The sequence below is a fragment of the Podarcis tiliguerta genome (genome assembly GCF_965153285.1).
Source record: "Podarcis tiliguerta genome assembly, chromosome: 7".
In the NCBI taxonomy this organism is placed as follows: Eukaryota; Metazoa; Chordata; class Lepidosauria; order Squamata; family Lacertidae; genus Podarcis; species Podarcis tiliguerta.
Genome location: NC_139540.1, coordinates 27,458,365 through 27,475,905, shown reverse-complemented (window position 1 = coordinate 27,475,905; position 17,541 = coordinate 27,458,365). Strand labels below are relative to the sequence as shown.

The following is a 17,541-nucleotide window of genomic DNA, read 5'->3' as shown; positions in this document are numbered from 1 at the left end:
CTTAAATTATTACACATAGCAAGGCTAGCATTCATAATAACATAATGTGTGATATTATAATCCATCCCCGTTTCATGTTTCATTTCAAGAGATGGTCTCTGGTGAGTTGGCAACCTATGCAATATACAAAAATGGCATCCTTTATCATCCTTCTATCATGAAGAGTTGAGCCCTTCTGCCTGGCCTCATTGGACTCTGTGGCTTTTCAGACGCCCCACCATGGAGTCTCCATCACTCCCATTGCTATAGGAGGACATTTATTGAGATGCAGGTGGTGCTGCGGTCTAAACACTGAGCCTCTTGGGCTTGATGGTCGGTGTTAAGGTCGGTGGTTTGAATCCGTGTGATGGGGTGAGCTTCTGTTGCTCTGTCCCAGCTCATGCCAACCTAGCAGTTCGAAATCGGCCTGAAAGTGAAGATGAACACCACACCCCATAGTCCACTGAACTTAACCATTCAGGGGTCCTTTACCTTTTACTTTACCTACCTAGGATGATAGGGACGTGAGTGGCACTGTGGTCTAAGCCTAGGGCTTGCCGATCAGAAGGGTAGTGGTTCGAATCCCCACGACGGGGTGAGCGCCCGTTGTTTGGTCCCAGCTCCTGCCCACCTAGCAGTTTGAAAGCACGTCAGAGTGCAAGTAGATAAATAGGTACTGCTCCAGCGGGAAGGTAAATGGCATTTCCATGCACTGCTCTGGTTCGCCAGAAATGGCTTAGTCATGCTGGCCACATAACCCGGAAGCTGTCTGTGGACAAACGCTGGCTCCCTTGGCCTATAGAGCGAGATGAGGGCCGCAACCCCAGAGTCCTCCGCGACTGGACCTAACGGTCAGGGGTACCTCTACCTTTAACTAGGATGATATCTACTGCTACACCACAGTTCTTGTCTTTCACAAAATGATTTCTGCAGAAGTATTATTGACTGTATTTTTCTCATTACTGAAGATCAGTTGCATCTACTGGGTTCTAGTGAGCCTGTTCATTTCCTTTTGTGGGCAGCCAGAGCTAATATTATCATGTTTGTGTTGCCTGTGACTTGCCAGGAAACTTTGGGTCAGGCGGAGCACCGCCAAGCAAATGGAGGTGACACGTTGGGATTTGTTGAGAGGTTGTGACATATTGCAAACTGGATAGAAATGATGTGCAAAAGCTCTTTAGGTCCTCAGCCTCAACAACACACTGTTACAGTTCTGCCTATGTTTTCCTCAGGGCACCTTTGGAGCAAGTAGTTTCTGGAGTACATGCCTTGAAGGTGAAGTATTAAATCTAAATGCAGCTATATCAGTAAAACTACTCTCTTTTTTTGTGACGCAACAAATTTGCTTTATAGTGACATAATAAAAAGAGTAGGGAGCGGGGAGAAAAACACTTGGTGGCAAGGACATCCGGCCTGATATGTTAGGCTCATATACTAATTAAATATTCTCCCAAATAACATTCAAATGTCACAAACTCATCTTTCCTCCCCACTAGTTTAACATGTAAAAAAGGCATTTAAACCGTTTTTAATCCAGCCTCTTATTTACATGATAAGCCACAACGATTCCTTTTAATAGGCATGGCTTGCCTGCTTTGAAGCAGCTGGAATTCTTAATTCCACGAAATGGCAGTGCTGCCTCATCCCCTTTGGTATTCAAGAAGGTCATTTGTCTACTCATAGATTTCTTTGATGCTGCTCATATATATGTATGAACCAGCAGTTTGAAGATAGCGAAATTCAGTCTTGTGGGGGTGGGGGACAGCATAGTGCTCCGTCATCAGTTAAAATATTTGAAGTAAGATTAAGTTATTCATAATATGCCTTCTCCTGACCAATGCTGTCCGAGGGACATGTTTTCATGAAGCATTCCCCCCCCCCAAATGAAATTGAGTGGGTGAGCAATGGACATATTTTGAAACTTCGCATTTTCACTGGTGTAACTGAAAGTTTAAAAGAATTCAAACACATTCAAAGCATTGATTTATTTAGATGATGCATATACCACCCTCTGCATGGGCCACACCACAGAACGATCTGCAATAAAAATGAATAGCTACAGTATATATCTTAAAACAGGCATGACCAAACTTGGCCCTCCAGTTGTTTTGGGACTACAACTCCCATCATCCCTAGCTAACAGGACCTGTGGCCAGGGATGATGGGAATTGTAGTCCTAAAACATCTGGAGGGCCAAGTTTGGCCATGCCTGGTTTTTTCTTTAAAAAAACCCCAACCACAATGCATTTAAAATATAAAACAACAAATTGAATGACAATAACTAGTGGTGATGGAATCAGACCTCTTCTCCTGCAAACACCCTCCCAAAAAAGAAAAAAAAAATGCACCTTGACCAGCTACCTGAAGCTATAAAGAAATGAGGCCAGATACACCTCAGTAGTAGAGAAAGAATCTACATTCAATGACCCACCACTGAAAAAGTCATTTCTTGGGCCCTCACCCCATGTATCTCATCCCATGTAGGAAACACCAGGAGGCCTTCATCTGCTGAACATAGAAAAGGGACTGGTCAACATGGGGGGAAGGTGTTCTTGTTGTTTGCTGCAGGAGAAAAAAATAGGTATAAAATGAGTCCAATCCTGAACATTCATATTAAATTTCTATACTGTCCTTCATCTGAGGATCATATGGAGGCTTACAATATAAAAAGGGCACATGACCTCTGGACATGTAGTATCTACCTGGAATTTATTTGTTTGCTTATTAATTACTGTTGTTCCTCCTAAAAATGCCTAAGGCATTACACAGCATAAGATAAATACAACCAATGATTAAAAGATCTACAAAATTGCAACATTAAAGAACAGTGGAACAAAGCAGCATTTGCTGCATGTGTCATCTCCCTGTATGTGTCTATAGCTACAAAGTATTTGGCATTTTGAACACAACCGCAAATGATACAAATTGCAGTGGGTGATAGCAGAAAAGTACTCCAAAGCAATTATAAAAAGGTAAAGGACAACTCTGGAGTTCCAGCGCTCATCTTGCTTTACAGGGCGAGGAAGCCGGCGTTTGTCCGCAGACAGCTTTTCTGGGTCATGTGACCAGCATGAATAGGCCTCTTCTGGTGCAACAGAACACCAACACCAGAGCAGCACACGGAAATGCCGTTTACCTCCCCACCAGAGCGGTGCCCATTTATCTACTTGCACTGGCATGCTTTAGAACTGCTAGGTTGGCAGGACTGAACAAAGGGAGCTCATCCCATAGCGGGGATTCGAACCACAGACCTTCTGATCGGCAAGCCCAAGAGGCTCAGTGGTTTAGACCACAGTGCCACCCACGTCCCTATCCAAAGCAATTATAGGTAATCTTAAATTATATAGATATAGATATGAACGACATTGAGAAAGGAAAAGGGTCAATTTATACAACAGGAGCCAATTTACTTTTACTTAGAAAGTATCTTCTGGTGGTAACTCCCTCCCTCTCACCCAGCAGTGGTAGCCAGCTGTAAAACTCACTTATTGGCCAGCACTATTCAGACTACATTGGCTTTTTAAAAATAAGATAGATACACAAAACCCTGAACTCAGCCAGTTTGCTGTTCCCCAATCCCCCCCCCCCCATCTCAACCCTGCTTTAGATCTCAATCGCTACAAAATGGGCAGAGGTGCCAGCAACAGTGAAATCATTCCTAAGCTGAAAAGTTTTCAGAAGTTGAAAGTTCCACCTTTGAGAAAGCCATGGGCCTGTGAATTTAGAAAATGTCAGTGCGTTCAGAAAAATAACAGATAAAATTATGGTGCTGCCACTGTAATTGAGAGCAGATCACAGGGACTCCAACAGAGAGATGTGGGAACATTGCAGTCCGTGTCCTACTTTCGTGGGTGTGTACATGGCGTGGCACACTCTTTTGCTGACAGTGACTTCATTGTACAGATATGGAGATGGTGCTACTCTGATAGACTTAGGGGAACACTGGCAGAGTCTAGGTCTGTTTGTGTGCTCATGGCTTACAACACTTCTTTCACACCTTATTACTTTCCTTAGAAATATGTGCCTGTGCCCTTGTTTTGAGCACTTTCAGTAGACATCGAGATTACATTTCCTTCTCTGTTAAATCCCAGAAGATGTTTGGCATTCCAGCCAAAGTAAAGAAATGAAGGGAGTTCTTCAGTTTGCTCAGCATGAGGCCTTTTGTTCCACACACTAACAGGGGACAATGGACAACTGGCTGTGGAAAGTAACCCTTTGTTCCAGATTTCTGGACTCTAACTCACACCCATAGGCCAGCAGAATGACTGAACTGGTTTCACCTGGGAGGGACAGTCTTAGGAGTTGAAAGGAAAGCTAGAAGGTTTATGGAAGATTTTCACTTCACTTGGAACTGATTTGGATGGTAGGAAACTGCACATTGCTGTACATTAAGTACCTTGTTTCTTTCTGCATGCCCAGTAACACCAGCTAAACCTGTACATTTGTGAATAAACACATTGGGCAGAATTCACCAATGAACGTCATCAGTGGAAGCCGCACACAAGGGTTTGTGCAATGGGGTTTTCCCCCATCTCCCCACCCCACCCCCTGCACCCCCTACAATTGGCTTGTAGGGGAAGGAGAACTTCAAAACAGCACATGGGGAGGCTTATCATTGCAAGTAGATGTGCCTGTGCAGAGAGAATGCTTGGTTGCCTTTGGAAAGATGTGGGGAATCCCAAACACAGGGTGTCAAAATACATTAAAAGACTCTTGAGAGTCCCATGGACTGCAAGAAGATCAAACCTATCCATTCTTAAGGAAATCAGCCCTGAGTGCTCACTGGAAGGACAGATCGTGAAGCTGAGGCTCCAATACTTTGGCTACCTCATGAGAAGAGAAGACTCCTTGGAAAAGACCCTGATGTTGGGAAAGATGGAGGGCACAAGGAGAAGGGGACAACAGAGGATGAGATGGTTGGACAGTGTTCTCGAAGCTACCAGCATGAGTTTGACCAAACTGCGGGAGGCGGTGGAAGACAGGAGTGCCTGGCGTGCTCTGGTCCATGGGGTCACGAAGAGTTGGACACGACTAAACAACTAAACAGCAACAATGTTCATAGGGCTCAGTGACGACTACCAGTTAATAATTAGTGGTCACAATTCAACAAAGTTGTGCAGGACATTTCTAGGTACGTCTGCTTTGAAGTGAATTCTATGATGTCAAAAGAGGCCTGGTGTGTTTATGATTGCAGCCTTCAGCCACCCTCTCAGCTGTAGTGGTGGTATAGCTGCCAAGCCACAGTATTGTGTGTCACATCATTGGCACTGGAGCAAGAATTCCTAGCAAAATAGTACTTATATAGGTACGTCGAGGGAAAGCTTTTCAAACAATTTCATTATGTGGAAATGATTGTTCTCTACTTCTTCATCTTGCTTTGGAGCTTCTGGCAGAACTCACGTTGTTTTGTGAAGGAGCTGTAAAATACTAGTTTATTTTAAACCACCAATGGCTTTTAAAGGGCTCAGCAAGAGTTCAGACAAAAATGGAGGGGGAAGAATTCCCCCACTGGTTAAAGAAAGGAATGTGCTTATGTGCTTGTGAATGTATAGATAAATCACCGGAGTAGCCCTATCCATTGTGTTCAAAATTAGAGTAGAAATTAATAATGGTTGGTCTTAGGCTTTGGCCATTAATATAAATGAACAGCAGAAATCCTCCCATTTGGGATGGGGGAAAGGGAGCTGGGAAAGTGCATTGCTATGATTTTTCACTGCTCCCTTTCCTCTAAGGCAGGTTGTGCAGGAGAACTTCCCAGTAGCTCTAACCGCAAATGTATACAGAGACTGTGTGTGTGCATTTTCTGACTGAAGTTGAAGTTAAGCCTCCTGTTATGCACTGAAGTTCTCACCCACAACTTAACACCCCCCACTTTTGTTCAGGACTGCAAACTTCCCTGCCAGTCATTGCCAACGAGGTCAAATCTGGCATCTTTGAGTCTGAATTCTAATTCCATTCATTCCTTCATTCATTATTATGCTCATAAGATACACCGTGAAATAAACACTTTGGGCCTAGTACAGAAAAATAAAATGTAACAATAAAACAAAGGTACTGTAAAAATCTGCAGTAAGTTTAAAAACCCAGCAAGCATAAAAGCCAAGTATAAAAAAACCCAGCACATAGAAGACGATAAAAAGCAAACGAGTGTCAATTGCTGTCAGACATGGAATTTTAAAACCACCCACTGATTGGCGTTTGTTATGATTCAGCAGTAAAACTCAGGTTTTCCCAGGGAAAGTTTTGGGACAGGAAAAAACAAAAACCCACTTCGACATGGAGCTTTAAAGCCCAGACCTGTGCCTAGAAACATGGCATAAAAAGAAATCTGGAGGAACCCTTAGTTTGGTACTGAAGACACAACCATATGGGCACCAGGCAAGCATTCCTAGGGAGAGCATTCCATAGCATAACACAAGTTAAAGAACATTAAAGGATGTCCATGCCAGCCAATTATTGCATGCTTTATTTTCTTAACTACCCTGCCCTGATTTCTGTTCTGCTTTTGATGGGATTTTGCTCCTATGGCGGTACCTTCAGCAATGAGACATCTGCTGCAAAGGTACAAGGCTCACACGCTATGCTGATTAGAGTCTACAGAAACTGAAGAACAAGGAAGAAAAGAACCAAGGGTTTTAACAAAGTGAGCCCATCACCGCTGCAGAAACAGGCTAGAAGAATGCCTACAAAAATTAACTTTCTTGCCCTTTCCCTCCCTTATTCAAGGTGTTAATTATGCAGCTGTGAATGGGGTTGCTATTATTAATGAAAATGTTCCATGTATTTAGCTGTTCGAAACCAGGTTCTTCTTCCTGGCTACATGGCATTTCAGGACCATGCAACAAAAAGTTATAGAGTCTATGGGGGGAAGAAATAGATTTTATGACAAGTTTTATTTAAACCTGCAGATAAGCTGTGTGTTGTAATTCTGCTCACCAGGAACAGTGGTGCAGCTCATTACTTCTTCTGGTGGGAAAACCCATTGCCTTATATAGCCCCACATTTTCCTTCACCTTTGTCTTAGAGAGTCAGGCATTTGTCTTAAGGCAGCAGCTCATTTTGCTCACGAATGTCTCTGGTAGCATGCCAGAGTTGTAAGTCATGGTGCACTGGCCACAAGGTTTGGTTTACACCCAGATCCAGCACTTCAGAAAACACTTTAGAGGCTTCCTGTTTCAGCTTTGGGTCTGAGACAGAGGCCACGATGGGGGGGGTGAGGCTTCACTCCCGCCCCCCTGCACCCACTATTGGGAAATTTTATCTAAATGACCATAACTATTTGATAAAAGTGGGAGAGATTTTGCAAGCATAGTTCACCCCTCCAGAGTGGATCGAGCTTGCCAAAATTGCAGGCAGACCAGTCTAGGTCTTTTCTTCCTTTTCATTTCTTTTTGTCCTAGTCACCTTGTTTTTTTCTTGTTTTTTTTAAGGAAATGTCTATACGTTTTTAACTTTTTAAGGTAGAATTGAGTGACGTTTGCAGGCAAGCTCATCCATTCTGAGGAGATGAGTCCTGCCAAATTTCAGAAAGAGATCTGCAGTGATTTTTCTGCAAGGACAGCTGCTAACGGTTTCAGAATGGAACTCACTTAATCTCCACATGTGTTTGGTGGGCAATTGGTTTGAAAATTGCAGATATGAAGATAAAGCTGCTCAGCAGTTGTTGTTGTTGTTTACAAGGCACACATTTAATTTGGAGGTAGATAATTTGCCTTCCCAAAAGGCACTGGGTTTGGAAAGCCTTGTAAAAGAACCTCTTCTGTTTGCAAGCTTGACCTCTCAGTTACAATGGAGCTTTGTCTTTTTCATGTCTGCATCCTGGTATTTACCTCTGCCCTCTAGCCCAGTTTACCCTTTATATGTTTCACTTTTAGAATCCCCACTTCAATTCAGGGTGCCTTGTACAGATCCCACTTCATCTTGCTCAAGCCCAGAATCTCTCTAAAGCACCCCAGTTTAGAATGTATCCCAAAACACTGCACATTTCTAGTTTCAAATTCAGGATGACATCAGTGTTATTCTGGAGTCGGCTTCATTCCTGGATATGTTAAACATTATTTATGGCTTGACAGAAGGAACAGAAATTTTGTTTCAGACCATGCAGTACTTGGGAGGGTAAGGACCACTTTGTGTATTATCCTGAAGCAGAGATAAAGAAAGTGTAAATGACACACATTCTTTTTCATGCTGGGCATCTTATATTACTGAATTGTGTTTTATGGCGTTATTTTACAGAGAGAGTTGGGGTGCATTACATAAAAATTGTTATTACTTTTTTTTAAATGGCATTCTTTCTTTTTAAGAAGTCCGTTTGAATCTTAGAGTCACCTTGGACTTCATGGCACAGCCAGTATTTTTGTTATAAGTTATCCATAAATCTGGGTTAAATGATGAGTGGTGCTCAGTTCACAGCCACTTTGCATCAATAGGCTGTCACAAAGGAGCATATAATGGCAGCATTGCACTTTGAAAGCATCTGCGTTTATTATTGCTATTTTTTTCCAGCCATGGAAAAATGTTAGGTGCCAACTCAAGCTGAGCATTCCAGCTGGTGTCGAGCAGCCAGATTCATAGCTTCATTGACTTCAATAGAGCTTTGCTCTTGTATGCCCACATCAAATAAAAGTCTGCAGTGACTTTGCACTACTACAATTCCATGGAGTCTGCCTTCTTCCCAGCTGTTTGGTCTCCCTACCTTATGTGGTCTCCTGCCCTTGGTTTCCATTTGACTAGTGACAATGTGGTGTTTGTGTCACTGCTTTCATTGTAGCAAAATGTCAGGGTTCTTTTGCAAGAGCCAATGTCAATAGTTCTTTTCCTGAAGGCTAAATATGCTCAATTTCTAATTGCAAATGCCTGGCTTTCCCTTTCCCTTCTTTTCTTTTCTTTCCTTCCCTTGCCCTTCCCCCCCCCCCCCCTGATATTCAGGGTAGGTACAGAGTGAAAACAAGTTTGAAATGTTCACTTTTTAAAAATTAAGGATGCAATCATTCTGTTCATGCAAGAATGTACAGTTGTGCAACAGAACTTCTCCCTCATATGCCCTACCCACCCCAAATCTGCCCTGGAGGATTTGGGGGAAGGAAGGGGCAAGTTCCATTGTGCAAGTGTAAATATAGTGGTATGGATTATAACTGTAGAGTAGGAACTTACAGCCACTGCTTGAAGCTGGAATTACTCTATTGACATCTAGCACACCATTTCATTCAAAGTGGAATGATTCAGAGGCCTGTGTGCATATAGGTATGTGAGTGCATGCTACTTGTTCAGACACTGAGGTCCAGCTCTGAGGGCCTTCTGGCGGTTCCCTCACTGAGAGAAGTGAGGTTACAGGGAACCAGGCAGAGGGCCTTCTCAGTAGTGGCACCCGCCCTGTGGAACGCCCTCCCATCAGATGTCAAGGAAATAAACAATTATCTGACTTTTAGAAGACATCTGAAGGCAGCCCTGTTTAGGGAAGTTTTTAATGTTTGCTGTTTTATCTTGTTTTTAATATTCTGCTGGGAGCCGCCTGGAGTGACTGGGGAAACCCAGCGAGATGGGTGGGGTATAAATAATAAACTATTATTATATTATTATCATTACTGAATAGAACAGGCAAATTTGAAACAATAGCCTTCAGGCTGGAACATAATAAAACTTGATTAAATACAGAAATCTAGGGAGCATACATGACACACTTGTTTTGTGTTTTACGTATTGTTGGCCATCCCTGCATAATTTAAGGCTCCACCCCGAAAGGCAGCATAAAACATGTTTTAATAAATAAATGCACCAAATATATTTAGGACCCATTCATCTGCAACCCTATGCATTTACTTGGGAGTAATCCCCAATGAACACAGGAGGACTTACATCCAGGTGAAAACATATATAGGCTTGCCCTGCTAATCTGGAATGACTTCCATCCTGGGCTCATGAAGATTTGAAACTGGACTTGAATGCAGAATGTGTAAAAACATTTTCTTTATCTTTCTTTTATCACTATGTAAATACATTAAAGGGAAAACTTCAAATGTGTTAAGTAATCTTGAGTGTGCCCTCCTTCACAGAAAGTGTTTAATTTCAAGAAAAACAGAATAATATGCAAACGTATTTAATCCATAGCAAAGAAATATTAGTGGGGGTGGGTGGTGCTAATTAACACTGCAGAACTTTTCTGCATCGCTCACCCTTGATTCACCTTGGAAACAGATACATTCAAGGTATACGAGGTCAACATCCACTCCTTAGGGCAAAATATCATATAAAGTTTGCTTCAAAAACAGCATCATTTGGCATAATTCAAAATATAATTTAGCAAAAATTGTTGTCGGTGGAGAAAACCAACATGATATATTTATCATTTTTCTTGCTATTTTTCTTGCAGTGCTTATGAAAGCAGGAGAATTAAGTGAATATGTTGGATTCATTAAGTCTGGAAGTTGCAATGCTTACCGAATCATCCCGGCCCTTGTGAAGCGACCTTTGGGGAAAATGGTGAGGAATTACATTTTCATCCATAGTATCAGTTCTGTTGTTTTGTTTTTTGTTGGATTACTTACTCAGCGAGCCAAAGTCATCTTGCTGTCTGACACAAAGGACAAAGTTTCACCCACTCACCCTCAATTTCACATACAGAAGCTGACTGGACTGGCAGCTGAATCTTAACCTCAACACTGGTTTAGTATCATCAGTGGCACTTGAAGGCAGTCGGCTCACTTATATAGGCACCCAGACAAACTATAACAGCTCCACCCTTCTCCTTTCTCTGCTAAGGCTTGATGCAGTACACTCACACTATGATCCTTCCAATGCATATGAGGATGTTTCCATTTTCCCAGGCATTATAAATTCTTATTTTTTATTATTTTTGTAAAAGTACAAAAATTAATAATCTTACTGTTTTTTCCTTCGGTCTCATACAGTTTGTCGTTGGTGGTTCTATCTCAGGGGTCAGCAAACTTTTTCAGCAGGGGGCCAGTCCATTGTCCCTAAGACCTTGTGGGGGGCTGGACTATATTTTTTTTTGGGGGGGGGGGAATGAACAAATTCCTACGCTCCACAAATAACCCAGAGATGCATTTTAAATAAAAGCACACATTCTACTTATGTAAAAACACCAGGCAGGCCCCACAAATAGCCAAGAGATGCATTTTAAATAAAAGGACACATTCTCCTCATGTAAAAACATGCTGATTCCCGGACCATCTGCGGGCCAGATTTAGAAGGCGATTGGGCTGGATTCGGCCCCCGGACCTTAGTTTGCCTACCCATGTTCTATCTCCCCCCCCCCCCCGCCCCTTGTGATTGCTTTTATTTGGTTTGCTTGATTTATTATTATTTTTTAAAATATGACTTTTAAGGCACATTGTTCAGGGAATGTCAGTTATTGGAATCATGCTGCAAATAAAAAATAGCCTAGCTTCTAAACATTCACAATTTCTTAAGAGCATATTTTGTGTTTTTAAATCTCTGCTGGGTCCCTGTCACTAAAGTGTACTTGCACCAAACCTGGATCTAGACATCCAGGGAATTCTCTTTTTATTCTTTAACCAAATTATACCAAAACCCAACAGTGTTGGGTATGACCCATTGAAGCTCTGTGATTTCAGGGGAGAGAGCTAAGCATGTGCTTAATTCTTATGTTGGAGTCCCTAGCACTTATAAGTGCTTAATTGTCACAGCACTTTTGGTGCATTTTTGTGCATATTTTGCATTCTATATCTGTAACTTTCTGTCTAGGTGTAAAAAAAATATTATATTTGTGGTGCCAATAAAACAAAATGCAATTACCCCCAAACTTGGTGACTATCATTTGTACAGGAAAGATATATTCTCATAGGAATATAGTTAAATGTTTGAAGTGATAATGAAATTGAAGATCAAATGAGTCAGGGCAACAGGTCTTTACCAAAAGATTTTTGGGGATCCGGTGATAACTATGTTTCAGTCTACATTGATTCTAAATCCTGCTGTTCACAAGTGTGAATGCGGTCACTTGACAAGCTTTGGAAAACCTCCCCTTGATTAAGTTATCCATGCCTTTTCTTCCCTGTACATGGCCCAGCTGTTGGAAGAAGAAAGTAGGAAGTGGTGATTGAAGTCTTGGTAGACCCCCACCCACAATGTCCTTGGGTAGATGTGGATACAAACACCATATTGCTGGGACTGCCCACATCTGTTTTCAAAAGGAGATACTATGGGGTGATGCAGAATTAATCTGCAATGAGAATTTATTTTCAGAATGAAGCCAATTTCTCAAGAAGGGCTTTTCAAGGAGGAACTAAGTGCAATAGATCTAAATGGTGTGGGGAGTACTAAGGCTCCATTGATTCTAGGATAAGATGTGCGCGCACAGCCTAAAGCACATTGCAAATGTTATAAAAGGCCCCCATGTGTTCCTAAAAGGTTCAGACAACCTTACACTTCCATTAGCTTCTCAGCCAGAATTTTGCACCATACCAAGGGCCATCAGCCCATACAGTTTTTGCAATTTATCATATAAATTGTACGCTGTGCATCTTCTAGTCCTAAATATGTGCTGAAGAAACAAACAGTATGGGTTCATGTTTCAAAACAGATGAAGCAGATGAAACAAGTGCTCATTGGCCAACTGCATCCGAAAGACTCCTTTGGAGAAGTAAGCGTTCTCTATCAGACCCCATCTACATATACTCTGAAAGCAGGGACGCCTGTTGAACTAGGAATTATTGATGCTGCAGACATACATGGTAAATCCAAATGCATTGCTTTCCTTTCTTTTAGTATAGTTGCTTTAAGTACTCATCTTGTTTTGTTTGCACAGAGCTTGCAGGGAGATTAGATGATGTAAGCTATTTTTTGAGCATCCATTCTGTTTGTTTGCAGGAGCCGATAGATGAAGTTGCATCATGTAAGTTGTATCCCACTTTCCAGTATATCCCACTAGAAAACAGCAACAGTCTGGAAGCGCCCTAAGCATAATCAATGTGCCTTTTCTGTTAGGTTGTGGGTGAACATATCAGACGACACAGCGATTCTTCAAACAGCTCTTGTTTATTCACAGGCCAGAACAGAACTGAGCTGAAGGGTTCAGTCAGCCTGCTTATATAGAGCTCCAGTACAACGTAACTGTAACAACTTTCTGTAACTATCCAATCACTGAATGTCACTTTCGATCCCTTATTTGCATATGTGGACCTGAGTAAAAACTATCTACAGTATCCCCCTGCTGGCCCAGGGTGAGAACTTTAGTACATAACATTTTCTCTACAGTCTTCTTTGTGCTTTATGTTTTATCTAGTTAAGAATAAGAACATTTTCCATGTTCCACTCCTTTATTGTTTTTCTGGTTCATTGTGTCCTGCACCCATGCACTCCTTTTAAATTTTGGTTTAATGAGGATTATTTCTGAAATTAATTTCAGAACTGGAGCATGCACTCTTTGATAAAGTTTTCAGTTACTTTACATTCTTTCCCCTGCCCTACATATGTGCATTGAAAGAACCCTGCCCAAAAAAGGAATAATAATAAGTTATTAATCACTGTCTCATCAAAATTATTTGTGTGTGGTGTTTTACTAGAGTTGTTAAACACCCTGCAACAGGATCTTGATGCACCCTGACAAAAAAGCCTTGCTTTTTTTTTTTTTTAGGAGAGAGGTTCCCCACTGCACATAAGTGTTTATGAATGATTGGCCAATAATTGCATCACATTTGTTACTTTGCAGTGTTTTATCAGTCATCTCATGAACACTGGTGATGTAGAAGGGGTTGGATGGTGTAGGGGAAACGTGGAAGACCACTGTAATTTCGAGGAGTTAGATGACATGTCTCTTTCCCTTTTACATCCCTGGTTTAAGGTTTGTTGATTCATGATAGTATAATTTGTTTTTCACACACCTGTGTCAGGAGTTCCCTGGGTCCCCTGTGTTCTAAATGCTGATTGGCTAGTGGGGAGGATACCCAGTTGCAGTGTTGGAGACTCTCAGCTGCTCCACATTAGTCGCACCCGGTGTCCTGGGCTGATCATGGGTGATGCCTGCTAACCAGGCGCAATCAATCAAATCAAAGTTGGCTATTAAAGCTGTGGCTGAAGAGGTTCCTTCACAGATCAAGGTACCAGATGCTGTGAGACTATCGGCCAGGGTCTCTCTTGCTGCTCTACCTGGAGCTCCAGGCAGCTGAAGGGAGACTGTGTGTGACTCCTGTCTGGTATGTTATAATTTGTGTTTTGTGTGCCTGCTGCTATCTGTTAACCTTACGCAAATAAAGCATTGCTTTTTCTTCATCCACTAGTGTGCTTATTGGCTCCAGATCCAGAAAGAGCCCTGCCCTTGGCAGAACAAATGGGATGTAAAAGAACTGATAACTGTAGCAAACTATGGCTCACTGCACTTTGTGTATAAAGATGATGATGAGTTCCTAATGTATCAGTTTGTCTATGGAAATGAGGCTAGATAATTCAGAATTCCAAAATCTGGACAGAAATTCAGAGGAGGAGAATTTGAGACACATCCCTAGATCTAAAAGATGCTGGAAATATGCAGATGCAATGACATGTGCTTAGATTTAATTCTGGTTTATGGTAAAAACAATGACTTTCTGCTTATCTAGTCCTGGATGACTGTGACTCCTGCAGGAACAGTAAAAATCATAGTCTTTATGATGGACTTCTTGCCACAGGTGTCCTAGGGAAAGGTGTGTAATAAATTAGACTATACTCACAGGAAGCTTACATGAAAATGGTCCTAATGAATTGTTGCAGCTCTGGATGCTCCCAGGCATTTGTTGAAACTTGATAAGTCCACATGCCTAGGAGAACACAGGGAGCCAATGTAAGAGTGAGATATTAGTTCTACGCAGAGGCATACTTTCTAACAATTTAAAACTCACATAGCATCACAATATGTACCATACTTTTCTGTGTGTAAGACGACCCCTATTTGTTGAGCTTTTCGGGGGGTGGGCAGAGTTATTGAGCTTTTTTTAGGGGGTGCTGCCAAAAATCACTTACCCACCAGACTGACAATGCCGCTCACAGCTCACACACATCTGAAAGCAACTGATCCTCTGTCCCATCGCCTGATTAACACAGCAAGTCACTTGCCCAATTGCCACCGCGACAGCCAATCAACAAGAGCCCTTGCATCAGCCACCAATAACAATCTCCAATTCGCGGCAGCAACCAATCCCGTGGCCCCACAATGTATAAGATGTATAAGATCCATGTATAAGATGACCCCAAATTTTGAACATGAGTTTTGAATTAAAAAAACATAGTCTTATATACAGAAAAGTACGGTACATTGTGCATTTTTATAACATGATTTTTTTTTTTCTTGGTTAATCTTGGTGTCAGTCAAAAAAAGGAGGATTTATATTTTGTAGCACTACTAAACCATTGGTGCATTTAGCATGGTACTAGGAGGAAACCCATAGCTCATTGGTAGAACAGCACATCTTTTGCATGCAGAAGATACTAGGTTCAATCCCTGGGATTTCCAGTTAGGACTGGGAAACACAATTGCCTTAAACCCTGAATAGTAAAGGTAAAGGGACCCCTGACCATTAGATCCAGTCGTGGATGACTCTAGGGTTGCGGCGCTCATCTAGCTCTATTGGCCGAGGGAGCCGGCGTACAGCTTCCAGGTCATGTGGCCAGCATGACTAAGCTGCTTCTGGCGAACCAGAGCAGCACACAGAAACACCGTTTACCTTCCCATTTTGACATGCTTTTGAACTGCTAGGTTGGCAGGAGCTGGGACTGAGCAATGGGAGCTCACCATGTCGCAGGGATTCGAACCGCTGACCTTCCGATCGGCAAGCCCTAGGCCCTGTGGTTTAACCCACAGCGCAACTTGCGTCCCTAAACCCTGGATAGTTGTTGCCAATACTGAGTTAGATGGACCAGGGTTTGGATGTGGTAAAAAGCAGCTTCATACTGTCAGCTGTGGCTGTCCTTCTCTAAGGACTCAAGCCCCAAAGGCTTCTCCCAGAACTTCTGCCTGAATGGAGAGGCTTGGGAATTGAACCCTGAGCTCTCTCTGTGTGAAATGTGTGCCCTGCCACTGAGCTGTGGTGGTGTAAGCCCCTTTGGGATTTTGAGCTTGCGAATCAGAGAACCCCTGCTTGTATTAGTTCCCCAATCCGTAGCCACATGAAAGAAGAAATTGCTCTGCCGTACATAGACTATAAATATACACAGCCACAACATCACTAGATTAGTCTCTGTGTTAGAAAATGCAGCTCGTGGAGCAGCCTAAGATAGGACCAAAACAGTTACTTAGGAAAGGCAGAGCTGGTAGTGATGTCCTTTCAGGTAGTTATTTCATAAAGCTCTTAACCAGCTGTGCCTTGGGCCTGGCAATAATAACATCTTATAACATTTGAGTTGTTAACCTTTCGTGCCCTGGCTAAAATCCAATACCGATGATTGCATTCTTCCTCTCTCAATTCCATTTGCAGATTGAATTGGAAGCTGTTTTCCTTGGTTATTTTCTTAAACTGTTGTTGTAAACTGCTCTAGTCCCAAGGCTGCTGTGTCGGTAAAGTTGTGTCAATAAATCCCTGACTTCTCCCACGAGGCAGGCCGAAGGCTACTTTCTAAACCATACAGGAATATGTGAAAATCTTAGTTCGAAATACATTTTTTTAAAGAGAAAAGAAAAAGTGCTTGTTGGAATGTAAATCACCTTTTTGTTGTTTGGATTTTGTTTTAATACTAAACCTTTACTTTCAAAATCCTGTACATTTAAACAAAAATGCTGATGAGACTTATCAGTATTTTGCAGAAGCAGAAATGCCCCAGGAGGTGCCCGCTTTCGTGGTATTTATTGAAGCAAAGTCAAATAAAAAGGATGTCATAAAGATTGTTTATTTAAACATTGTCAAGGGTGAATGGAGTTTGCTTAAGATTTGCGGAAAGCTTTGGGTGTCTTTGTAGCTTTTACCTGAAGCAAGTGCCCCCTTTTGATTTTTCATTTCTTTCAATTGAAGTCTAATGGCACCATGTGCTCTAATGTAACATAAAAGAGAAGGCAGAGTAAAGAGAGACCAAGAGGTTAGGAGCCATCAGTCCTTGTGCAGAATAATAATAATCATCATAAAAAGAAATGTGCTCAGATTTCCTCTCAGCTAGGCAGGATCTGAAAAATGCCACCGATTTCAAAAGCACAGAAAGAACATTAGGGCTTTGAAAGGGTGGCAGCGGTTGTTTCCCGCCCCTCAGACAAAGAAATGGAAAGTAATGAATATTGCCGGTTGTAGCAGAGGACATGGCTTCACTGACTTGAAGGGTTGCCTGGAATTTGTTTCCCCCTGTGGCCTTGAATAACACAAACTGAGCTTCCCTCTTCTTTACAACTATATAGTGAAGTATTGTGTATAAATAAATGAAGCAAACTACTGAAGGTGATCCATTACGTACAAAACAGTTGCCCTCATGACCACATGCTAAATGATGGAGGTTAAAATGGTTTAAGAGGAAACTGATTTGTTTATGACATTATCTTGAGTATATAAACTCCGCTTGGCCAGAGGGGATCATAGAATCATAGAACTGTAGAGTTGGAAGGCACCCCGAGGTTCATCTAGTCCAGTG

The 17,541-nt window shown here is 42.0% G+C and overlaps 1 protein-coding gene across 2 annotated transcripts in view; it reads left to right on the top strand.

The window, feature by feature from the left end:
• Nucleotides 1–17,541, top strand: part of CNBD1 (cyclic nucleotide binding domain containing 1) — a 130,669-nt gene that overhangs the window by 91,356 nt on the left and 21,772 nt on the right. For both annotated transcript variants that reach the window (XR_014513893.1, XM_083451233.1), the window contains exons 9-10: nt 10,349–10,458; nt 12,542–12,692. Coding sequence is in view for 1 of the 2 variants with exons in the window: in XM_083451233.1 (XP_083307359.1) it covers nt 10,349–10,458; nt 12,542–12,692 (261 nt within the window). In the remaining variant the exon portion in view is untranslated. The remainder of the gene's footprint in view (nt 1–10,348; nt 10,459–12,541; nt 12,693–17,541) is intronic.